The sequence below is a fragment of the Callospermophilus lateralis genome, chromosome 13 (genome assembly GCF_048772815.1).
Source record: "Callospermophilus lateralis isolate mCalLat2 chromosome 13, mCalLat2.hap1, whole genome shotgun sequence".
NCBI classification, from domain to species: Eukaryota; Metazoa; Chordata; class Mammalia; order Rodentia; family Sciuridae; genus Callospermophilus; species Callospermophilus lateralis.
This window is the reverse complement of record NC_135317.1, coordinates 39,945,414-39,972,160: the sequence shown is the minus strand read 5'-3', so window position 1 is coordinate 39,972,160 and position 26,747 is coordinate 39,945,414. Positions and strand designations below refer to the sequence as shown.

At 38.3% G+C, this 26,747-nt stretch overlaps 1 protein-coding gene across 4 annotated transcripts in view; it reads right to left on the bottom strand.

Moving 5' to 3' along the window:
- Positions 1–26,747, bottom strand: part of Nmt2 (N-myristoyltransferase 2) — a 45,604-nt gene that overhangs the window by 2,939 nt on the left and 15,918 nt on the right. Inside the window, exons 2-14 of one of the 4 annotated variants that reach the window (XM_076873074.1) lie at positions 22,153–22,288; positions 21,715–21,757; positions 20,091–20,131; positions 18,675–18,683; positions 17,777–17,921; positions 14,255–14,373; positions 14,068–14,159; positions 13,834–13,950; positions 11,956–12,126; positions 10,701–10,809; positions 4,280–4,450; positions 1,307–1,474; positions 21–158 (exon numbers count right to left, since the gene is read on the bottom strand). In XM_076873074.1, coding sequence (XP_076729189.1) covers positions 21–158; positions 1,307–1,474; positions 4,280–4,450; positions 10,701–10,809; positions 11,956–12,126; positions 13,834–13,950; positions 14,068–14,159; positions 14,255–14,373; positions 17,777–17,921; positions 18,675–18,683; positions 20,091–20,131; positions 21,715–21,757; positions 22,153–22,288 — 1,459 coding nt within the window. Of the gene's footprint in view, positions 1–20; positions 159–1,306; positions 1,475–4,279; positions 4,451–10,700; positions 10,810–11,955; positions 12,127–13,833; positions 13,951–14,067; positions 14,160–14,254; positions 14,374–17,776; positions 17,922–18,674; positions 18,684–20,090; positions 20,132–20,629; positions 21,016–21,714; positions 21,758–22,152; positions 22,289–26,747 lie in introns of those variants that run through there. The other 3 variants (XM_076873072.1, XM_076873071.1, XM_076873073.1) reach the window with 3 other exon arrangements.

Genomic DNA, 26,747 nt, shown 5'->3' with positions numbered 1-26,747 from the left:
AGTTTGTCAACATAACTTACCTTTTCAGAATCTGTTCCTGGACACCTCCAGTTGTACAAGTAATACTGCAAACTACCATCTCCTATACCAAACTTGAGTTTTTCCAAGAAGGTCTTATTTTCCATCAAATCTAATGCATTGAATACATCAAATCCTTTCTGCCAAAGAAAGAAGGATTTAAAATTTAAAACATCAAAGGACTATCTATAGAAATTATTGATATAACATTTAATTCCTCTACTAATAGCTTGGATATGCATTTACAATAGGGCTTAATGTCTTATAGTATAGGTTAGGAAGACCATACAAAATTGTCTTAAAAAGCTAACAGTGAGTCAACAAGATCTTTCAAAATGCTGAATTAAAAAAAAAAAAATGTTCTCTGATGGCTATCACTGACATAAAAATAACCTATTAAGATTTCAGAAAATATCTTGTTCCTGATTCAGAAGGGAGCAGTTGTCTAGATGGTTCCATTTCCAGAATTATTAATTACTGGCCTAAGGCCTGACGTAAGTGAAGCTATAGCTAAGAGTTGTAAAGACTTTAAATAGCATGTTTGTCTTGGACTGATACTCGAAAGTAAGCTTAATATTTTAATGGTAAAAATTAAATTTCTTAAAAATGTTAGATAGTAATACTATGCAAAATGTGATATAGATGGAATACCTAAATTTTAATTTCTACTTTAACTTATTGACCACTTGGGGAAAGTTGCTGAAAATGAGCAATCAGGATAATGTTGATTTGGAGACCAAAAGTAGCAAATTTATACAATATTTTCAATGATCAAACACCAGAGAAATCAAGGAAAACATTTTTCAAGTACTGTTTCCAAATTCTCATGAGCAGTTATTTTCCCATATTCAATATGTATCATCAAAATGTATGTCAGCTGATTCAAATTTATTTTTAAAAGAAAGATATCTATTTAATAATTACCTGAGAATAATTTTTCTGGGAAAATAGAAAAATAATAAAAAGATGTATTTTCAAGTTAATTAACATTCATAGGCTGCATCTAATATCCCTTATGAATTTTGTGTCTTCTTGTATAAGGGTTAAGTTTTCTAACTTTTACAATATTTCTTTTTTGTTATATTGAAATAAAATCAATGATGAGAACAGCCACTAATGTTTTAAAAGAAATACAGCAAAATTCTTCCATTGTCAATAGTGTGTATGGGGTGGGGGAGGGCATTGCATGAATTACATCTGGATGGAAGAAAACACCATGAGATGTTTTATATATTTTGGCATATACTCTTGAAGAACTAAATTGAACAAAAATGACTGAGTCACTCACCAATTTAGCTATAATGAGTGCATCGTTCATGAGGTCCAGCAGGGGTGTCTCTGTGTGAATGTTATAGAAGGAGTAGGCAGCTTTGAGGCTCTTATGAGCAGGGTGGTGCATGACTGTGGACGGAAGCGTGTAGAAGCTCAGGAAGTCAGTCAGTTTCCCACTGGAGCTCTAAAGGACAATGGTAATACCAGGTAAGTGTCTCCTTGAAAAAACTGCATGCAGCTAACTCTTTCACCATAATTTTCTGTCCAGACAAAAAGCAGCAAGTGAGAATTCTTTCTTGGCAGCCTATTTTGAGCCCCTTATATTATGCTGGGTGGTGGCCAAAAAGAGCAGGCAGTTGGAACCATAGCAGACGTGCTAGTTAGTGATTTGCATAAAGTTCTTAGAAAGCAAAAGGTCCTACCAGGAAAGTTTCCCTCAGGCTGACCGAAGAGTCAATGTTCTACATTATGAAGTAGTAATGAAAGATTTCATTTGCAGAAATGAAAGCTCTAGGTATTAGAAGGCTGCCATCTCCGCTCTGAAACACATAGGCTGCCTCTAGGAGAACAACTTAGGAGCTGAGCTAGCCACTTTTTTCATGGAACACTACTTGAAAGTAAAACTGGCAAGATTATGGTTGTTCAGACTTGGTATATGGCATATTTTTTTGAAAATGAATGATGAGAGCCTGTCAGTTCCAGAAAAAGAAAATGGCAGGATATATTGCCAATGATAAAATGTGAGCTTTCAGGTGTAAGTTAAATTTCGGGAAAAACTTGTATCCTTCACCATTAGTTACATTATAACCTTTTCTGATAACAAAGGTTGTGATATCCACACATGTGAGTTTTTGATACCACAAGATGAAATGTAACTTTAGTGAATCAGGGGCTGGGGTTGTGGCTCAGTGGTAGAGCACTTGCCTAGCATGTGAGGCATTGGGTTTGATTCTTAGCACCACGTAAACAAATTAAACAAAATAAAGTTATTAAAAAAATTTGGTGCATCAGTTTTTTTTTCCAAATAGCCATGTAAAATGTTAAAATCTCATATACAGATAGAAGATTGTCATTCAAAGGACAAGACAGCTTAATGGCAGAGCACCTGCTTAACATGTGAGAGGCCCAGGGTTCAAACCTCAGCACCAAAAAAAAAAAAAAAAAAAAAAAAAAAACAAGAACAAGACAGAACAATGGATTCTAATGCAATAATGCAACAGAGGATAAAAAGCTTGCTAATAGTAGTATCTTCAATACTTCATGTGAAATATTTTCTTCACATACTTAACATATCACAATAGATTGAAAGCAAAAGCAGATAATAGGTTCCCAGTTGTCTTCAAATTAAGTCAGACATTAACAAGATTTGCAAAAATGCAAATGGTACCATCTTTCGTTAATTTTGTGGTTTGGGAAAATAGTTTTTCATACAAAATATGGTCTTTAGATAGCATGTAATGAATTGATTATTATTAAATTGTTATGTGGAATATCAAATGTCTGAATTTTGAATAAGTAAATATCTATAGATGTAATCCATAAAATAAAAGCTCTTTGAGGTCCTCAATAATTCTTCACAGAGTAAAGGAGTCCTGAAACAAGAAAGTTTGAGATGAGCTGCCCTGAGAAACTCACATAGGTGCATAAAGATGACATTTTTTTTTTAAAGCAAAGATGGCAACTCTTATTTTTTTTTTTTAATGTTTATTTTCTAGTTTTCGGTGGACACAACATCTTTGTTTGTATGTGGTGCTGAGGCTCGAACGTGGGCCGCACGCATGCCAGGCGAGCGTGCTACCGCTTGAGCCACATCCCCAGCCCAAGATGGCAACTCTTATGTTGCTTTGGAAATAAAAATTTAGAAACAGACTGCTCAGTTGTTCTTCAAAAATGTCCTTTGAGTCATATCTACCATGGCTCCCCTTCATTACAGCCTTAACTGAGTGTTATGGGTTGGATCTGGAATGTCCCTGCAAAGGCTCATGTATTAAATGCTTGGTTTCCAAAGCAGCCATGTTCAGAGGTGAGGCTTTGAGAAAGTGATTGCATCATGAGGGTTCTAACATCATCAGTGAATTAACCCATTAAGGGATTCATTATATGAAGGCATTATTGGGAGGTGGAAGAAGTTTTAGGAGGAAGAAATCACTAGGGGCAGGCCCTAGAAGGGTATATCTTATCCCCAACCCCTTGCTCTCTCTCTCTCTCTCTTTCCAACCACCATGTCCCTCCAACGTGATATTCTGCCTTACACAGGCCCAAAACAATGGAGCCAACAGATCATGACCTGAAACCTCTGAAACCATGAGCCAAAATAAAATTTTCCTCAGGTTAGTTGATTTTCTCAGATATTTTGTCAATGACAAAATGTTGACTAATACATTGGGCCTGTGATCCCATACTCAGGAAATATGTGACTTCACTAAGTAAACACTTATGTATACAACTAATGTAAACTAACAGCTGGAGTCACTTCTAACTGGCCCTCTCCACTCCAAGTATTTACAAGATTAAAAGCAACTCAATCCATTTCTACCAAAAGAACTTCCAAGTGATTCATCTCAACAAGAATTTGGAAAATCTGGACTGTTACTTTTCCTTCCTTCCTTTCTTAAACAAGGATTAAATGGCTGAATCCATGACATCTCAACCAAAGGCATTTCAGTTATTCCCAAACCAAAAGAATTAAGCCTTAGGATGCAGCCATCTGATTGAGGTCAACCAAAATAACCTTTGAAAAAGGAGAAAAGCAATTAATCACACAGATAACAACAGAAAAGCATTAATATGTAGTAAAAGTACACTCTAATCCAGAAATGGAAACTTAAGAAGAAAATGCAATTCCATCTAGATGAGCAGAAATCTAATCCAGAAACACTGAGTCTTGGAGGAAGAAAGAAGAGACTGGTACTCTGTGCTCTTTCTGGAAAATAAACTTTATCGTATGTGGTGCATACTTCTTAGTACTACCTTATCACCTTATGTTTACCTCCACTACAAACGTGTCGATAATGTGTTCCTGGGGAAGGAACCAGTGGGCTACTTCCTCTTCATCCATCACTGGGGCTAAATGAAACTGCTTCAGGTAAGTGTTGATTAATTCTCGCACTGCTTTAATATCTTTTGGTTCCATGGGTCTCAAACCTGAAGTCTTGGTAACCTTGTTGGAGGGAAAAATAAGACAAATCCCAGAAGTTTAAATGTAAGAGGAGTAAAACTACTTTATGCCCTTTGTCCACAGACCCACAGAATCCACATCACACAGGAGCTTGTTAGAACAGCAGAATCTTGGCCCCATCCCAGACCCAGTGTATTAGAAGCTGCAATTGAATAAGATTCCCTGTGATTTGTATACATGTTAAAGTTTGAGAAGCAATGGGTTAAAATACATGCTAGAAAATGTTCTTCTTTCTATGTGGCAAGTCTTTGGTCAGTACTGCTTATGACCCCCAAAAATCAAAAGGAATGCTATGAATTGACTGATAAACTAATACCAAGAATTTTCACAGTCTGTATGACAGGGCACAACAATTGCCTGACTTCTGGGGTTTCTGCTTTAAAAATCACCAAATTTAACATTTTGAAAACACAGTTGAGAAACTTGTCTTATTCAACAGTTCATAAAAAAGATGTTGTGATTTTGTTTCCTGAAACAAAAACAATATAAGAGTAAATCAGATTGGTCAGGATGGGAAGGCAAGAATTTTATTTATATATGACAGCGGAATGCATTACGATTCTTATTCCATGTATCTCTAGTTGTATACAAGTATGTTCACACCATTTGTGTCTTCATACCTGTACTTTGGATAATAATGATCATCACATTTATTAATGATGGGAAGGCAAGAATTTTAATACAATATCTAGGTATTTGCTTTCTGTCTCCACCCTGCCAACCCTGCTGGGGATCAAACCCAGGGCCTCACACATGCTAGGCAAGTAATCTACCACTGAGCTACATTCCAGCTCAATAGCCAAGTATTTTCTAAAGGTGCAGGACTATCAAATACTGGGCCTGGATTTCAGGCCATATGTTTTATTAAAAGGTAATCAGACTAGGCATTTTAACACCACTGCAGAGCTTTATAATTTTAAAATAAAGCCATAGGAATAAAAAGCCTACAGGTCAGGACAGATCCCCATTTGATTTTGTTCAACTTTGGTTCTCAAAAACTCCCGTCATCACTCTGGTTCTCTAGAACTATCCAGACACCCAGGCACTCAAGACTAGACCCGAGAAAGCCCAACAACAACAACAAAAAAAAAACATTACAAAGTAAAAAATAGCCTACTTTTCCCCCAATAACTTGATTTCCCTTGCTTGGAGAAATATTGGTTAAATTTTAGGAAACAAGTAACAAAAATACTGCATGTCCACCTTTCTGCCCTCAATGGTTTACATATATATTTTTTTTTCCTTTCTGTGGTACTGGGGACTGAACCCAGGGCTTTACACAGCACTCTACCACTGAGCTATACCCCCAGCCCTGTAAATACTTTTAAAATAAAAGTTTCCTATAGAATAGACCATTATGATTCCTGCAGGTACCCAGGTAGAATCTCATGGGGTAAAATAGGTTTTTATCTTGAAGGTACCACTGATATATTGTTACTAGTTGTGCTGAGGTTTCAAGGTTTCAGTGACAGAGTGCTGATTAATTATTAATCAGCATGAAGAGAGAAGAATAGGAGATCCATGCTTACATTTACAGATCCAAAAGTTCTCAGCTGCATATTTACTCTGGGGCCCTTCAATGATGATTTATGTAATCTACACAGTACTGCAGCTAAAATGACATTTAATAATCTAAATTTAGAGAATTTGAATCCTTAACATTTAATGGACAATTCATATGTTTTGGTTTTTGTTGCTCTGAAAGCTGATGAGTCAGAAATATCCAGGTCCCAACTGAAATTTAAAAAATAAACATGTATTTCTAAATGCTAGTTAAAAGATCAAAAGCACATATCTATTTACGTAGATATGTAAACCATGGTCAAAATCATTTTCTGTTATGACGCAGACTTTCTTTGCTTGATTAAATAGCCATTCTTTTTCTTTTGTTACTGGTACAGTAACAAATAATATCAAGCAATTAGATTAATTAATGAAAGCAACAGGATATATGACATCTATTAATAGAGAACATTCAGAAGGGAGAAATTTGCCAACTTCTTTCTGAAGCAAAATATTCTTTGGCACACATTTCTCACTAACTCAATATTCACACTGTGAAATCACTAAACCAACACACCTTTAGTCCAGTGGCCATCCTTAAATGGCAGTTCTCAAACATTTCAGTCTCAGGACCTCTTGGTACTAGTAATTATTGAAAAGCTTTGATTATGTGGGTGATATATACCCACACTGACCCAATTAGAAATTAAACTCAGAACATTTAAAAACAAAAAACTTGACATAAGGAATATTCCATATAGCCTCTGGAACACTTTTTAGTACATTTTTAAGAGGATGAAAGTAAATATGCAAATTATGTTTAAGTGTTATCATACAAACAGTGCTGATTTCATGGATTCAAATCCTAAGTCTAATCATGATTATGACATTGAAGGGTCCGTGGACTACACTGCTATCCTTTGGTCTCATAAGGTAGTAGAATTTAAAGACTTAGTGAAACAGTATTTGGGCAAATAAAGCATCATAACTTTGGCAATTTACAAGCATTTCAAAGAAATATTTACAGACACATTAAGGCAAAACAGAACAGAGCATATCAGCCCCAAAAAGGGGGTGGGACTAGAAAATAGAGGAAAACGATTCAACTGTGCCAACCAGCAATGGCTAAAAAAAAAAAAAAAAAAACAATGGAAGAACAAAACATTTTTAAAATGTGAAATAAACCAACTCTAGCTATTATCTTCAGGAAGAAGTGGGAAGACTTAAGCTTTGATCAAACATTAAGTTTTTGTATAATGAGAGAAAGTAAAGGGGCCATGTTTCCTAAGAGGTCAATGAAAAGGGAAGAGATGTTTTCAGTAACAGAAAATCTGATGTGTCAAATGAAAATCCTGTATCTGAGTCAGATGTACCTTCCAGGGTCCAATTAATATCCAGTACTCACTGGACTGTACGTATATTGAAATCTGTGTAAAATCTGCTTACAAATACATAAGGAAATAAAGCCCTGAGCTCTGTTAGAAAACAATAATGCTTCCATTTGTCAAACTGAGTGGCTTAAGAGCCAACATTCCAGGGCAGACACAAACAATGATTATGGTTATATGATTTAAAAGGGAGCAACCAGGATGTTCAATACTAAAAATCCATCTAATGCTACTAAACACAGAACACCTCGTGTCTTAGGACATGTCTTAGCAAGTATATCCTTCTTGTGGCACAAAATTAGACCCCTGGCAGATTAACCTGACTCCTGCTTTTTTTCTGTTTCATATTGACCTTTATCTTCAAAGTCTCTCTCTCTCTCTCACACACACACACACACACACACACACACACACACACACTATCTAATTTGGAAATACTCAACTCCAAATTTAAAAAAAAAAAAAGAACCCTGAAGGGTAGGGAGATATGAAAGATGGGTTTCATGGGGAAACCCAGTATGCTAGAGAACGGAAGCTACTGAAGTGGGTACTGGGAGAGTCCTGCACCTGCCTAGCCGATTTTGGGCCCATCAATCTTGTGTTTCAACTTCTTCTCCCATGATGTGGGGATAATGACCTGATCTCCTATAACTGTTATGAATAATAAATGAGATTATAGAAGTTGAATTGCCCAGCACAATGCTGGCCCAATAAATGTCAACTGTACTATTCAGAAGTCCAGGAAAGATATAAAGCAAGTGCTATAAGCAGAAACAATATGAGAGATCAGAAAATGACACTTTCTCTATAAAACAAGAATTGCATTCAGTAAGGCTCTTCTTATGCTAAATGGTATAAAATTGTTCTTAATTGACTAGATTGCTAGCAGTGGTCTCATCCATCCGGTTTCTGGAGTCAAAAAGGATCTCACATATGCTGCACTGTCCAGCTTTTACCAGAAGAGGCAGAGTGCCTCTGTTATTGGCACATTCCAATTTTTTTCTTTTTTGATACCAGGAAATGAACCCAGGGGTGCTCTCCCACTGAATTACATCTCAAGTCCTTATTATTTTAATTCTTTAAAATTTTAAGACAGGGTTTTCCTAAGTTGTCCAAGCTGGCCTCGAACTTGCAATCCTCCTGCCTCAGCCACCTGAGTCACTGGGATTACAGGTGTGCGCCCTGCTCAATTTTTCAACATCTGTACTTTCACCTCTTTTACCCACTCTTCTTTTTCCATGTCTTAGAAGGGGGAAAGGAGACTGGAACATACCAATGAGAGCTGTCTAGACTGTGCTAACCTGCATTGTAATGACTATACATTGTGGCCCATGATGACCCTGGCTGGTGCTTATTGCCCCTAACAGGGGCATGTGAAAGGTGACAGCATAAGCAACAGGGTCTAACAGAAGAAACACTAATGTCTGGGCTTGTATCTCAAACCATCCACTTACTGGTGATGTGCCCTTGCATGAGTGTCAACCTTTATAAGTCTGTTTTTTCATCTGGATAAGGAGAAAAGAAGAACTAACTTCAAAAACTTGTGAAAACAAACTGAAAAATATTTGTGCGAGCATACTATTAATTTCAATTTAATGGGGGGAAAAGGCAGTCACTACAACCACATGGCTGCTGCACAAGCTAACTGAAGGGAGATGCCAAAGCCTAGTTTCACAACCAAGGCCTGACCTGTGATTTATCACCAACCAACCAAAACTTTGTTATATAAGAAAAGACTGATATCTGTACCGAAATATAAAAGCCAAAAATACTGTTAGCATCTTAAATTCTAATCATTCTGAATAAACCAATGGCAAATAACAAAACTCCTTATTATTAAATCCATTTTATGCAGCCTGTATGTAAGTGGATCTTTTCTCTACACAGAAGCTAGACTGCTTTAGCTTCAATAGAGTGAAATTTGGGGAGACCAAAGTAGAAATTAGCTCCTAGTGAAAAAAAAATAGGCATGCTTAAAGTTTTTATTTCAATTCATACAGAGCAAAATTCAAACAAAAGATCCCATCTACGGTGTATACATTCTAAGAGGGCACCCAGTTTTCACACCTTCTGGAGTTCACAAGTTGTGTGATCTGCTCCTGCTGTGTGCAGGCAGGGACTGAGGTTTGCTTCTGTACAATAGAAATGGGACTTGGAACTTGTTTCTAACCAACAGCTGTGGGATTTGTGATTTGCTTTTCATCAATAGAAATGTCAGCGTTCATGAACTGATTATATAAAGTTCTAAATCCATCTAGCTGGCAGATTCCCTCTACAGACTCTCTGGCTTTCACTGGCTTTGGTCAATAAGCTTCCATGCTATGCACTGCTCTATAGAGAAGATTAGGTGACCAAGAACTGAAGATGGCCTCTGGCAGCCTGCAAAGAAGGAGCTGAGGCCCAGTCAACCAGCCAGCAAAGAAGTCAATCCTGCCAACAACCATGGACGCCTGAAAGCAGGTTCTTCCTCAGTCAAGTTTCAGAGGAAACCCCAGTTCTGGCTGACACCTTGATGACAGCTTCATAAGAACCCAAAGAATGGGACATAGCTAAGTGGTACCTGGATCCCTGACCTGCAAAACCCATGCATGTGCTGGGGTTGAGGTTGTAGCTCAGCAGTAGAGTGCTCACCTAGTATGTTCGAGGCGCTGGGTTCGAGCCTCAGCACCACATAAAAATAAAGGTATTGTGTCCGACTACAATTAAAAAAAAATTGAAGAAAAAAAAAGAATAAATGTGCTGTCTTAAACTGCTCTGTCTGTGACAATCTTTTACAGAGTAAGTAATAAATAACACACCATCTGAGTCCCCAATAAAGCAAAGGCACATTTAAATGTGCCTTACTTAACTTTAAATATGCTTAACTTTTCCTATTAAGAGAGACAACTTTTCATATTGGGAATTTGTTCTTTTAAAAAAAGAAGATAATGTAATGAAACATTATTCCCTCTCCCTTGGTCTCTTCTCTAAACTTGACTCCTCCACTCTATGGTATCAAGAAATCAGTGGCAACTTGAACTTTTCTTCCCCCTTACTTAACAGACCATAAATACCCAAATGCCAAAACTTACTTGACTTCATTCAATCTCACCCCACTACAAATTGAAGATCTTAAAAAAAATCTTTAAAAGAAAGAAAGAAAAAAAAAAAAAATCAAACAAACAAACTGGTATTTCCAAATGAACTCCCCTGTTTTCCTAGTTCCTGAATTCTACGCAGTCTTTTTAGCTATATATTCCCTTTCACAGACACAGGTCCATTTTGAGACTGCTGCAATACTTCTTTCCTTTTAAAAGATTCAATTGTTACAGCTTCAAAAACTGCAAATCATTCTTACTTACATCCGGAAGTCTGTAAAGCTTCATTGTTCTCTGTAATGTCATATTTCTACTCAAGTGAGAAAATTTCACTTCTACCAATTTTCTGGGGTTTAGGGATCGATGCCAGTATCTGGAATACAATAAAGGTTTTACAATCTAATTGATTTCTAACTCTATATGTTTTTACTCTGCCTCAGCCTGGCTGCTCCATAAGCATTTACTAAATACTTATGCTGTGCCTGGCATAGTGCTGAGGCTGGCCCTCTTTGTCTGCAGTAATTTTTTTAGTCATTTTTTCATCTTTAAAATGTCTTGCATTCCTCTTTTTGTTCCTTTGAAGTTTGTTACCTTTTATTTCTTTCACTAAAGAGGAATCTTAAAACCTCAAGAAAAATATTAATTACACCCTGGTTTGCAAATATTTAATGGCCACCACTGATTTTATCAAAGGCAAACTAACAGGTTTAAAAACATGAAACTATTTCTTCTAAATAAGTAGCTTTTTAGTTGGATACATTCCAAAGAAAACAACTTTTTTGAGCAACCAGTCTAAATTTCTTAAATGATTCCAATTTAGGTACTGGGATAAAGGATTTGCATTAAAATACACATGTGAAGTCTTTTATCCTGTTTATCTTTGAATGCAATAATTTAATAGGTTATAGTAATTTTTCAGTTTTATCTTTTATAGTAAGTTTACTTTAAATTTTTTCCTAGTTGAAGGTGATAACTCTTATGTTTTAGACACAGGTTGTTGACTGTCTTCTTGCTGGAGCAGTTCTTAAAAGCTTGATTAGAACTAATAAAGTCATAAAAACAGCATAAGCTTCTTGTTTATTCTTAGAAAACAAGTACATCTTGGACTTTTCAACTGATGCTTATCAGACTTTTGGAATGGTTCAGTAATGCTGCAAAGCACGGAAGAAAACTGAATTTAGGTGTGGAGAGAAAGCAGCACAACAGTGGACACTGTAAGATCACAATGCCCTGGGTTTCTCCATACAAAGACAGCACTAGTCTTTTGAATGGAACAAAAAAAGAAATATAGATCCTGTATCAATGGCAGGGAAATGTTAAAGACTTTTTAAAAAAATCACCAAGTAGCCGTATGATATACTGAGATGAATGGTCTCCATCTCTGCTACCAACAAACTACACAAACCCCAGTGAGCAAAATCCCTCACCTGAGGAGAGTAATACTTCTACAAAATGGTCATGATGCTCAACAGGCTTGATAAAGGGAAGACCTGGGGTAGGGATACAGTGCTACCATTACCTGCACGTGGCCACCGGCTTAGGAAGAACAACTCCTGCAGTATATACAGCCTGAAAGATTCCTTCCAGGTTCACTCTTCTAGTTATTTCTCGAATTAACACTGGGGCTACCCGTTTTGATCTCAATTTCTTATGAACACAAAGAAAGTTGATTTCTACCATTTTCTTCACACTAAGAAAGAAAGATGTTGAAAATTAGAGCCAACACAAGATGAACACATTTTACAACACAAGAAAATGCTCATAAAATTTCAAAGAATAAGAATGTGGAAGACATCCTTTAACACAATACTTAAGAAAAATATTGCTTCATTTAGTTCTAGTTTCATAAATTCAGATCAAAAAACACTATTTGCCTTATATCCCTGCCAAAATGATTATAACTCTAGGTCAAGGAAGCGCAATCCCTTTGTTCCAAATAAATTTTAACATTTTAGTCTTTTATTAGTTTTCATTTTAGAAAATGGTTCAGATATGCCTCAAAGTTTATCTGTTTTTCCTACAATGTATGCAATTCTGACAATAATTGAGTCACCCTGGTACAGAATCTGATAAGATGTTACTTTGAAGCATGATACAAATCCCCAGGATCCCTGAGAAGGGCTTCAGCAGACCAGAGCCAGTGCATTTACACGCTGCAGTAAACCTTCTAGAGCTTCAATCCTGATCCCAGCTCTGCTTCCAGATATGTAGGCCTCTTGTTTGGCACAATATTCCTTGAGATCACATGTTTTTATCAGTAAATAAACTAACCTAATACAATGAATGGTAAATATACCTTTCACACATTAGGTCTTTGATTTTTATCTTCAACTTTCTGGGTTAGATAACAAGAGCAAAGGGGCGGAGGCTTATCCTATGGAGGAAAAGGTTGTGTGTTTCTGTTTTCTGTTTCTTTTGGTACCGAGATTGGACTTGGGGGTCACTTGACCACTGAGACACATCCCTGGCCCCATTTTGTATTTTATTTAGAGATAGGGTCTCACTGAGTTGCATAGCACCTCGCAGTTGCTGAGGCTGGCTTTGAACTCAAGATCCTCCTGCCTCAGCCTCCTAGGCCACTGGGATTATAGGTGTATACCACTGCGCCAGGCTGGGAAAGGTTTTATCTCCCCTAAAACTTTTGATTTTTTTCCAGAAATCAATCTTAGATGTCAGTTTATGGCTTTATTGATTTTGAAACATACATACATGTGTACATGTGTGTGAACAGGTACATAACAATGGGTACATGTATGAGATTGATAAAGAAAAGGGAAAATAAGAAAAGGAAAAGAAGGGAAGGGAGGAAGGAAAAAGGGGCAGATAGAGGGGTGGACAGAGTCTTGTCCTCCTCCTTTCTTTTTCCTTAAATATTTTTAGTTATATATGGACACAATACCTTTATTTTGTTTATTTATTTTTATGTGGTGCTGAGGATCAAACCCAGTGCCTCACATGTGCGACGCAAGCAATCTACCACTGAGCCACAACCCAAGCCCTCCTCTTTATCCTTTTGGTTCAGTCTAATCTTCCTTTTTTTGTTAATAATTAATGAACTTAACTTTAAGAGTTTTTAGGTTCACAGCAAAATCGAGTGGAGAATTCCCATACAGTCCCTGTCCTCACTCACACACAACTTCCTCCACTATTGACAACTCACAATGAGTAATTTTTTTTAAATATTTTTTTAGTTGTAGATGGACATGATACCTTTATTTGTTTATTCATTTATTTTTATGTGGTGCTAAGGATCAAACCCAGTGCCTCACATATGCCAGACAAGTATACTACTGCTGAGCCACAACCTCAGGCCCCAGTGAGTAATTTTAAAAGTCTACTCTCATTGCAATTCTTGGGAAAGAAAAACAAAAGGTGACATGAACAGCTTTAAATGTACCTGTCATAAATGCGGATATTTGCTGGGATGGCACTTATGAAACCTACGAGTTTTTTATTTGAAGACACTCTGACCCCGCAGTGCCACTGCAAGAGCCAGCCTGGGGGACGCAGAGCCCTGAAGTCAGAGAAGACAAGGAAAACAGGCACCAGTTAGTGTCCAAAAACACAGGAACAGACATGAGACCTCCCAATCTAACAGTCCAATCCATGACACCCTGATAGCAAGACATACCACAACAGGAATTCAGGTGAATAGTCGAAGCGAAACATGTTGTCGTCATCTTCTACATAATTCTCATTTAATAAGGTGTATAACTCCTTGAGCTAAAAGATATAATAAGCTTCCTATCTATGGTGCTCAGGACCAATGCAGAAGCAATTTTGTGAATGAACATCTGGAACTAAAGAGTTTTACTCACCACTTCGGCATTACTCAAGTCTAAAGTGTCCCACATAAAACCCTGTGGCAAAGAATACGGTTCTTGACGTACATTGTCCTTATCTGGCTCAATTGCACCATGAGATGTTATGACTTCATCTGGAGAGAAAGACAAGAAGAAAAAAAGAGAAAATTACCAAAGCATTCCAACAACCTCAAATGGTCAGCGACATAAAAAAAAACAGATTTGGGATGCTGAGTTTAATACAGTCTAAAATATGCTATTATTTCAACTTCCTCTGGACTAAAGCAGGAAAGTCAGCTGGTGGTGTGGAATAACTCTCACCTCACCAGTTAAATCAAAGGAGGAATCCTTTGTCACCCAATGACAAAGATGACCTTATGAAATGATAGTGATTTCGAAGCCTCAAACTTAGGTTGTAGACTCGCTACACAGCACCACTGTAAGCAACGTATCAGGTTTGATACGACAGCCTTAGAGCTGTTCGCCTCTTATACAATGAAGTTCCATAAACTGGGGAAGGGGTGTGTAAGAGTGACCTGTGACCCCTCCCAACAGCAAAACCTAATTCAAAGACTGGTGATTTCTCTCAGCTGTTCTACTAGCCATGTACTCCACACCATCAGTCTCTAGTGATTTCCATAATCCTCCCTCCAATTCATCCTCTGCAGAACATCCCTTGCAGCTGGAATAAAATGCAGGCTCTTTCTCATGCTGCCTCTTTGCTCCACTTCACCCTTCTCTGCCCCTTGCTCCCAGTGCTCTGGCCATACTGACCTCTCTCAGGTTTGCCCCAGCTCAGGGCCTTCCTGGTGCTTTTCCTCTACTAAGGCCCTGCCTTGGTCATCATGCAGATGGGCCTGGGACTTTCTCAGACAGATGTTTATGCATCATTTTCCCATGGCATCTCTCCCTGACTAAAGCCTTTTCCTGTCTAAAGTGTGTTCCTCACCCTGCCTGGCCACCATTTGTCTTGCCTTCGCACCACTAGTTCTGGAGCATGTGCTCCATACTCTGCCTGACACTTAATAACATTCAACTAACAAGTGCTGAATGAAAGAACCTCAGGGCCTGGTTCTTCCCACCACAGAATCTTTCTGTAGGTAGAAGTCACAGGGTTTATACTAGCTCCCCTCCCTTGCCTAATCCTTAACCTGGTTATTCTTGTTTTATCTCCACTTTGCCACCTCATCTCCACAGGCTTCCTCAAGTCAGCCCAGGGGACCAAATTCCCAGTCCCTCCCATACAGAGTCCCTGACAACTGCTTGGTGATTGGCTCTCATGCTGTCTCTATGACCATCCCATGCAAACAGCTCCAAACAGCTGGGGTCAGCTCCTCTGGATGGGCAGAAATGGAGAGGCAGAGTCTGCCTTCCAAATATCCTCCCCAACCTCAGGCACAAGAGTCTGACTACCAAATGTCCTCCCACAACCTGGCTTCCTTCACCTTATGGCCTCTGAACTAAGGTGAGCACAAAGAGTCCTAGGAACTGAAGAACTATGCAAGGATTTGGCCAAGGGGCAAAATAGTGAGGGAAATATAGAAGGGCTTAGACAGTCAGGACAGGATGGCAAGTGAGGAGGTCGGGGGCAGGGCCAGAACAAAGGCGCATGGAGAGAGTCTTCTGATGAGGTCAACTAACTGGCTGATGAAAGTGTTCATGGACACAAGAGAAAAACAAAACAGACACATGGACAGACAGGGCACAAACGAATAATAGTGAGGAGAGCTTGGACAGTGGAGGAAATAAGGAAGGAGGAAATTCCAGAGACCATAAAAAAAAATGAGCCAAAATCCCCCTACTGGATTCCCAGCTCTCTGTCACTTTTGACACTATCTATGTCACTTTTGCAATAAACCTGCTGCTTGCTTACTACCTCTGTGTCCTGTTCTTCAGTTCTTTGCTGAATAGAGACAATGAACCCAGCACCCCCAGATGGTAACAATAAGATGAGCCCCTGGATTATCTTCCCAAAAAAGGTGGCCTGAGATTAGGTGGCTGGCTATAAGTGTCTTTCTTCTCTTTAGGATGGGAGAGTGGCTTGGTGAGTAGCATTCAGCTTAACCCAGTACATTCAAGCCAGTAGACCTAGACCCCTTAGCCAAGGTTCTTTCAACTGAGTGCAATTAAGAATCCTGTAAATTCATTTTAAAGAATCTCCCTCCATTAATAAACACATTTCTAGAATCTAAAAGAAAAAGGGCAAGCAAAGATCATTTCCTTCTTATTCTTCTTAATTTTTGTACCAGGGATAGAGCCCGTGGGTGTTCTACCACTGAGCTATCTCCACAACCCTTTCAGTTTTTAATTTTGAGACAGAGTCTTACTAACTTGCTCAGGCTGGCTTCAAATTTGTAATCCTCCCATCTTAGCTTCCCAAGTAGCTGGGATTATAGGCATGTGCCACCATGCCTGTATTTTTCTCTTCTGTTTTTGCAGTGCTGAAGGTTGAACCCAAGACCTCATGCATGCCAGGCAAGTGCTCTGTCACTGAGCCATATCCCAGCCCTTCTTTCTTTACCACTCAGAAGATCATGGCCTTTTAACCTGTTGGGTAAGAGTGGATGGGAGAGGAGTGGCAGCTTTCAAAATTTTGAAAACTAATATTTGAAAGGAAAGAATTGCTTCTTGATTTATATTTGAGAAAATGGACTATTTTGTACATAGCTGAGCTATTTAGCATTCTGGCTGGCAATTCTTTATGATATCGATTTAGAACCTGAACTCACAGTATAGAAATAGTTATATGACAATTACTTTCATATACATAGTACAAAGTAGGAAATTTACTTTCATATACATAGTACAAAGTAGGAAATTTTAAAATGTATATTTTTAACATATTTATGGCATTTATAAACATCATCTTTTTTCCATAAAGGGAAAGAGGAACAGTTAAATTATGTTTATGATTACTTAACTGGTAAAAGTCTAATCGAAATCTAATAGAACAGGGAAGCATCAGGGGATGAGGCCCCACAGTAGTTTCTTAGTATACCAAAGTATGAGATCTTCACATTCATTACATGCTCTAATTCCCATGTGACACTAGGATGCTACTGAATTAGTAGTAATGCCCCTGGTGAGTGTTCAGAATCCTATCATTAAATGGTATAAAACTATACATTTCAATAAGATGTTATAGGGAAAACCTTTTGCATCTTACAAAATAAGCAAGGAGTGAAAATGCTAAGTTTATATTTACAAAAAACAACTCCATAACTGAGAAGAATAAAGGTGACAGGAGAATCACACACCATTATATATATAATATTATATATAATTTGGTATCATATTTCAAGTGCAGGGAAATCGGATATTATAATAGGGATACAAATCAAATAAAATCATTGTAATTAAAAACCAATGTCACTACCTAAAATTTATATTTTAAAAAGACAAATATTACTTCTATGTAAACTTTGAATCTATGGTATGGAGCAAATGATATAAATAAAGTAAAATCTATTTCATATTTTTGATTGCTGTTAATCAACCCTTGTTTTGGGGGGAAGGGTGGGCAGTGGAAGAGCTTACTTAGTTTAGGTACTGGCTGCGTATCCCAAAACTGGTATCTGCGTTTTGCAGCCTCGTCAATGTTCCTGGCAGGGCCCTGGCATGCGGAGAGTAGCTCCATTGCTCTCTGGATGTCCTGTAGCTTCTGCATGGGGATGGTGGGATTCTAGAACAGCAAAGACACAGAGACACAAAGCATGAGGAAGCTGCCGCTGCTCTTAAACCTGGGGCAGACGCACGTTTATCTGCCTTGGAGACTGCCATCCCTAAACATTGCCCAACCTCCTCGAAGTCTGCTGGAGGCTGCGGCTCCAGGATCAAGATATAAACAATATATTTTGTTACAGGTAACAACAGTTCTGTAGTTCGAATGGGGCTCTGGCAGTTTGGGAAATCTAAAGTAAATGGAAGCATCCTTTGTTTCAGGTTCCCACCCAACTGCAATGGTCCCACCACTGCTCCTCTGGGAGGAGAAACCAAAAGGGGTGACATGCAGTGCATGCATTACTGTCATACAGCAGCCAGGCAGCCACAAGCCACTGTCAGGTTTAATGCTCCGCAGTAGCAATGGGGGGACGGAGGAAACAACTTCCAGAACAGAAACTAGGCAGACAAGATCATTAAATTAAAAAAAAAAAAAAGGAAGAAAAAGAAATCTGAAGTTGGTGCTAAGCTGGGAAGGAGATGATTAAGAAAGGAACCCTTCATCATGTCCCTTCCTCCTGGACCACACGTAGCCCCTCTCCTAGCCCCTCACCTAGTCCTCTAGAGACAAGCCTGGTGACAGAAGGCCAACAGCTTCAAAGCAACTCCAGTCCTCAGCACTTACCACCTGTCCCCCCACCCCCCACAACTCAAGTGTTTAAAACTAGCCTCCTTTTTAGTAAAACATACTCTCAGTCTGTAAAATGTACAATACCTTTAAATTCTAAAGTTCCCTTCTCAAAGGCAGTATTCCTGCCATCTCCTGGGGACTCTCCAGCTCTTTTTGTAATTCCTCAAATGATGTGTTAATGAGAGGGCAATGTATAGGACTAAATGTGGAAATCAGGGACTTTTTCTCAATAAGCAAACTGAAAAGTTTCAGAATCCTGATACCACTCAAGGAATATTTTTCACTGCAATTTTGAAGTAGTTAGAAGAAATTACAGAGCCTTCGGTTTTGTTGTATGGACACAAAGAAAAAATGAGATTGACCCTCAGGGGTTTATAAACAGTACCTTTGGACTTCTGCTCGACTTTGAAATCTGTGGTCTGGAGCAAATCATTTTAACCTGGGAAGCTTATCCATTTGACACAGCACAAAACAGCTTTCATTACACAGAGACTATCCTGTGGCTGCTTTATTCACTGGTTCCTTAGGGTTCTTGATACTAAAATGATCCAGAAAACAAAGTCCTAAAGTCTAACTGGAGGCGGGTTTAGCACCTCCACTCAGAAGTCTAATGACATAACCCAGGATCGCCATGATTTTTGTAAGCTGTTCATCTTACATATTGATTGACATCTAAATCATAAGGGCCATCTTAATGACATAGAAATTTACCAAAGTATTTTTCCTGTTCTAATTTATTGTATTTTGGCATTATTCCTTTTGCTTGAGTCTCTTTTGATTTTCCATCATTATAAGTAATTGATTTCTAGGTAAACAAAATTTACATCCATTTGAACCCCATCAACACAATCTATTAAGAGACTATGACTTCGATGGGAATTGAGATCACAGCACATTTTGACTAACAATGTTTGAACATGCATTTAAATTTAGCTTAAAAGGCAAAGTAGAGACCAGGCTTACAATAATATATTGACAAGGTCTACACTGAATTTGTCTTGATAATTTTTCTTTCCCAGTAGTCAAGTCTTCTAACACTAATTAATGCATCAAAAAGCAAATTATTTTGCAGCAAACATGAATTGACACCTTTGTTCGAAAGGAGCCAATGATAATCCCAACTCTATGGGGAAGGTCTCACAGTGATCTATGTCCTACCTAGTTAGCATCATCAGGTTAACCAGAACCCATTAAATGAAATGACCGTTGGTAAAATATTAACATCTTGACGATCACTATTAAAATGCTTTCTCTTTTGTTTTTTCTTTGTGGTAATGGGAATCAAACCCATACTAGGCAAGTATTCTACCAGAGCTGCACCCCAGACCTATTTAAATGCTCTCTGAAAGTAGATTTAAGTAAGCACAAGTTTCAAATCCATGGTGACAAATCAATAAGGACAACTCAGCTATGATAAATTCCTTTTTTTGTTTTCTTTCCAGGGCCTAGCACATGCTAAGTAAGTGTTCTACAACTGAGCTATACTTCCAGCCCTATGACAAATTCTAACCCTACCCATTCACCTTCCATAAAAGCACAACCTGGGAAGAAAGATGAGAATATATATTAGTTCCATATTAGTGCCCACTATTAAAATCTTATGTAAAAGGCGAGTATTCCTCTTCTACATTTGCTCCATATGGAATACTAAGCATCAATGATATCTTTACCTATTATTTGCTAAATTTAATGTCTTGGGGAAAATGTCCAAGTCCTCCACCACTAAAATGGCTATAAGAAGGGGCTGGAGATATAGCTCTAGCATAGAGCACCTGCTTGGTATGCACAAGGCCCTAGTTCAATCCCCACCACAGAAGGAAGGAAGGAAGGAAGAATGAAGGGAGGGAGGGAACAAAGAAAGAGAATATTCCCCAAATATAGTCCATTGTAAATTACAGTGTTATCTAGAGCTGGCATGAGCTTAAGGGGGAAAAGCTCCAGTTTTTGAAAAAAATACAACAGAGGAAAACCCACATTACAACACTGCTGACTTGCTCCTAATTTAAAAATGAATAGAAACTCTACTAGACAATGCTTACAGTTCCTCCTGCCTTGTTTGGCTCCAGTTTTGCATCAGTGATCAAGGTGAGCAAAGGGCTCAGATTCACTAGGGTGGAGGGATGGGTAGAAGATGATGGGATGGTAGAAGCAAAAGGAGATGCCACAACTGCAGGTAAGTGACGCTGCGTTTATCTGACAAAGCAACATTTAGAAATGGGAGAAACATTTTGCAAGCTCATTGTGGTATTCTCCGATGAGTTACCTGGGAACTTATGGCTAGTGGACAGAGTATTTATTACCTGAGAAGCAAGTTGAAAAGCTAGGGAGGAAGACTCCACTTTCTTCTCTCCCCACAAAGTCAGTCAGGACAAAACTGGGGCAAGTAATTTTCCTTCTCAGTGATTCCTGGTTTTGTGTAAAGCAGGTAATAATAACAACAACAAAAACAACAACAAACTACCCACAAGATTCATTACGTGACAGAATGTAAGCTCTGTATAAGAAAAAAATAAAACACAAAAAACCTGCATAATGGTAATACCTGCTACATATGCAGTGCTTTGTAATACAAACTCTTAAAAAAAAAAATACCTCATTTTAACCTCATGACAGCCTGTGAGTTGGGGAGAAGGAAACACATTTACAGATAAGGAAATAGTCTTAAGGTGTGATGGTGGAGCCAGGGCCAAGCTCAAGGTCTTAGGACACTGCCATGACAGCACACACCACCTAGGAAAACTTATTTGGAGCTACAACCATCAAAATCATCTTGATTTCATTATACTTCTAATTCTGTTCCTTTAGACTCTGGGTGTTCTGTATCAAGAGGGCTCTGGGCTTCCTGGGAGACCTCCATACACGGGCTGTGTTCTTAGCCAGCCTGAGGCGGGCTGGCTCCACAGACAGGGTGGCCACCATTTGCACCACCATACACCTATACTGCACTACCAACCCTCTGCTGTGCCAGCAGTCTACCAACAGGGGGCCCAGCTGGACAACTTCTGGTTTAGTCTAAAATGGGTGTTTCTTCAGGGAGAATGTGAGGAGATATTCCCCGCCCTTGACAACAGAATGAGAAATGGTCACTGACACTGTTCTGATTCAAAGTCAACATAAGACTTACCCATGGCTGTTCCCGCTGAAATCTGATGCCAGATGGTGTTGTGCTAGGCAGGTAATTAGACAGACACCCAGAAAAATTAAAATGTGAATATCTTCTGAACTAAAATAATCAAATTATTAAGTGTAATTTCAAAAAACCTTGCAAGCTCACACTGAGACTTTCTTCTACAGCTACAATCTAAATACTAATGCACTGAGAAAGGGAAGGTACACACACACACACACACACACACACACACACAAGCACAGAAGTACCTCTTAGGTGGGTGTCAGAGTCAGTTTTAGGGAGGCTGTAAATACCTCCCAACTACTATGCCATTCAAACAGTCACAGCAAAACGCTAACTACAGAGCATCTGGTCCGGCAGGGCACTACACTGCACAAACCCACTCTCATCTGCACGAGGAACCACAGAGGTGAGAAGAAAACAGGCTCTCACTTTTGAAGGCGGCTGAATTTTAATTTCCTGGGAATCAGATGCAGAGTCGGACTTGGTGCCTCCAGAATTAGGCTTCTCTTTTTTCCTCTTCTGTTTCTTCTTTTTCTTTTTGGCTCCCAAATCCCCTGCAGGACTTCTGTAAGAAACGACAGAAGGGTAAAACAAACTAAAGAAAGAAGTCATTATATAAAATCAAGTTGCATAAAATTAATCACTTAGAAAAACACACAACACACACTAGAAAATAACTGTTAGGGTGTAAGTGGGATGTGAAAGATAGTCAGATTAAGATGTCAATGCAGAAAAATATTAGTCCATGATATCATCCTTTAAGTGCTTAGAAGTCACCTAAAGCAGGAAAGCTGCAGGTATAAACCACATTTTATAACTAAAATCAAATAGCTTTCATGGTTATCAGTGCACTATTAATCTACTTCTTTTAAGGGAGAGATACATGTGAAAAATTCCATTATAAACATCTCTTGGGGACAACAAAACACCAATCTTTTTTTCCCCCTCCTTCAGTGCTAGGAATCAAATCCCAGACCTTGCACATGATAGACCCAGAGCTATAACCCTAGCCCACCAAACTACTCATCTTACAGCAACAGAAATGAAAGAAACTTTTTCTTTAGATGATTATATTTTTCCTGATAAAGATTTTTACTAGGAGGGGTAACAATAAAAAACTCAATTGACAAAAACATTAACTGGTGAAACATTTCCAATAAGAACCCTTGTCATCTTATGTGTTGTCTTCTAAAAGAGCAAAAAGAAAAAAAGACACAAGGAGATTTAAAATTTCTATTTATTTGGACTTCTTACTCATTCACCAAAAACCTAGAACACAAATTAAAATTTAGCATCAGCAATCATTATTACATCATTGCTCACCCTATGTAGGGAAAGTTGAAAACTTAGTTCTGATCTATTATTGTAAATCAATCTGCTTTATCTGTCCCTGCTTATTTATTTCTGAATTTTTATTTAACTATCATATATATTCATCATATAAGACTCAAATGTTATTAATATGTATTAACCATCTTATAATAGTCAAAGGCAATCAATAGTGTTTCTGGTATGTGTGTTTCAAAAATTGTCTTACTTCTCTAAGGATGTTCCTTGTTTTTACTATAATTTTTTAAACTTTTAAATTTTATTTATTTATTTTTTTATGTGGTGTTGAGGATCAAACCCAGTGCCTCATACATGCTAGGCAAGCACCCTACTACCGAGCCACGAACCCAGCCCCTCACTATGAATATTTTTTTTTAATTTAATCTTTTTTTTGCACAGGGGATACTAGCGTTTGAACCCAGGAGCACTCAACTACTGAACCACATCCCCAGAACTATTTCGTATTTTTAGAGACAGGGACTCACTGAGTTGCTTAGTTCCTCACCATTGCCGAGGCTGACTTTGAAACTGCAATCCTCCTGTTTCAACCTCCTGAGCTACTGGAGCAAAAATTTAATCTTAAACATTAAAAAAAAATTTTTTTTTTAGTTGTAGGTGAACACAATACCTTTATTTTATTTTATTTATTTTATTTTTTTATGTGGTGCTGAGGATTGAACCCAATGCCTTACACATGGCAGGTGAGCCCTCTACCACTGAGCTTCAATCATAGCCCCAAACATAACATTTTGAAACATGCATTCTCCCGCTTCCACTTTACAAGTATCTTGGAGTTCTTTCCACACCAGGACACCCTGAGCTACCTCATTTCTCTTCAGCAGCTGGCACAATCTACTGTGGAGATAGACACATTTTATTGAGCCATTCCTAGGGTAAAAAGGCTACTACAAAAAATATATATATATATATATATATATTTTTTTTTTTTTTTTTCAGGTATTTAACATATTTCTGCATTCAAGCTGGTATGTCCGAAGGTGGAAAGGCTAAGTGAAAGCGATTTCGGTTTTATTGTACAATTCAGACTCTTCCCTAAATAGTGTACCAAATAAAGTATACCCTAGCAACAGGAAATCAAACGGTGTCCATCCACCTGCGCCAGCCCTGCACTAGTGTCACTCCTTCTCAGTGTGAAGGGGGAACTTACTAGAGGTGGAAAACATCTCACAGATCTCACTGCACACTTAATTTGTTTTTTATTTAGTCAGGAGTGTGGTCATACATCTTCTTATATGTTTATTGGCCATTTACATTGTTTCATAAAATTGTTTGTTTATATCCCCTTTTTATTAGTTGTCTTTTAAAAATGATTTGTAGGCATTCTTTAAAGTATCAGTAGCACCTACATTAAGTATCTACTTTGGGCACTTAATCTCATTTAAGCCCCACCACAGTCCTAGGAGAGCAATATGACTTCATGCTTGGATCACATCACTTAGTTTGGGTCTGTTATTTAGATCACGAATATTTTACTCACTTGTTTTTTAGTTTTAAGCCTTATTTATGGTATCTTTTTAAAATTTTTTATGTAATCTAATATTGAAAATTTTCCCCTTGTGGCTTCATGGCTTTTAAATCTTGCTTACAAAGATGTCTCTTATTCCAAATAGTGTAAATATCCTTATTTGCCTTTTTTTCTTTATTATTTTAATTATTTTTAAGAAAAAGTTAGCTTTCCAACCCATTTGGAATAAAATGTCCCTGCTATATACCATGTCCCTGCTTTCCAAAAGTATATTATAAATACAAGAAAGTCCCATTAAAACCGGCCATGGTGGCGCACACCTGTAATCCTAGCAGCTGGGGGGTGGTGGTCGCAGGGAGGGGTGGCTGAGGCAAGAGGATCATGAGTTCAAAGCCAGCCTCAGCAACTTAATGAGACCCCAAGCAACTCAGCAAGACTCTGTCTCTAACTAAAATATAAAAAAGGGCTGGGGATGTGGCTCAGTGTTTAAGTGTCTCTGGGTTCAATCCACAGGCCAAGGGCCTGTGAAGAGTGCTGATGCCTTCCCCCTGGGCCAAAGCATTTCAGAGTCATTATGCTTTCTCTTGCCCTCTCGGGTTTCCCTGCCAAGTCTTGAAGCCTTGAATCAAAATGAGCATTGACTGATGGCATCTCCTCCAGCCAAGACACCTGGGTAATAACTCACACACAGGAACCTGCCCACCCCCAGGTAGCATGAGAGGGAAACAGACCTTTGAGACTTAAGTAGCAGAACTGTGAGGTGGTTTTTACCACTTCATAACCAGGAGGACCCCAACTGATAGAGTGATAGCCTTAGTGCTCAATATCTAGGTTATAAAGGGCTCCCTTCCCACCAGTTATTCATGTGTTAAAGTAGTAAATTTTTAAATCTAAAATGGGTAATTCATTCCTCCGTAAAATCAAAATATGAAATGTATGTTCAATAGTGAGAGAAACTGTTTAAGACACAAGTGTATGAGCTATAGATTCATATTTCCCTGTTCCTAATCCAAAATTAGAAAGCAGTGCTCATTTTTGAAGATACATTAAGACCTTGTCAAGTGGTGCCCTAGTGGTCTAAAAATAGTACTGCATTCTCACCCCGAAATGAGCATTTACTTTCATCAGTAGAATTAAATCTGTACTATCATGATGTTTATATTTAAAAATCATCTGGTGACTAAGGATGCCCATAAATATCTGACTAGCAACTGGGCTTAAACAAACATATCACAGCCAGGTATTGGAGCTAGAAGTCAGCTGTGGATATATACAACTTTGTATAGTCTCTGATTGAGACCAAGAATATTTTAGGCTTTCCTTCATGTTCCCAAGGTTGCCACCTTATAAATGATGAATTTGCTATCCTGTTATTGCATGACTTATGCAGTCACGTGTATGTTACATAAGAAATCTATTTCACACCTGCATCCCTTAGGTCTCTAATGCCTCACACAGTAAAATATTAAATACAGATTACGATAGTAGTAACAAATGCCTGTTGAACGAATAAGTGAATGAATGAATGATTCTGACTCTTGAGGTGGATTAATCATACATTACCAGGCAGTGGAAAACCACAGAAAGCTACAATTTCCCATACTGTGATGGCAGAGCCTTTGCAACCTATTCTAAAGTATTTACTGAACATTACTATGAGCTGGGCCTCAGGTTGGGTGCACAGGGAGGCGGACATCATTGAGGACATTCCTGGGCTTCACAATCCAGGGAATTATCCCTCTTCTGCCCTCACCCATTATTTAATTGTTGCTGGTTAAGGCTTTCCTAGAAAACACTAGAAGCCCAGGACCATGCAGCTTTTCTTATAATACACCCAGTTTAAAATAGCTCCAAATTCCCGAGAAACTTTCTAAGAGAGGAATACAGAATGAGAGGTTGTGACTTGTTCAAATGCTTTGAAACAGATGCCTGTCCAATTGGATCAAAATGCCTCCTTCAGAGGCTGGGGATGTGGCTCAAGCGGTAGCGCGCTCGCCTGGCATGCATGCGGCCCGGGTTCAATCCTCAGCACCACATACAAACAAAGATGTTGTGTCCAACGAAAATTAAAAAATAAATATTAAAAAATTCTCTCTCTCTCTTTAAAAAAAAATGCCTCCTTCAATGATCTAGAAAGGTCTTTGTCCTAGGTGGATTCATTTTTTTCTAAAGCAGATAAATTAAACTCATGGAAGCTGGAGTGAATACA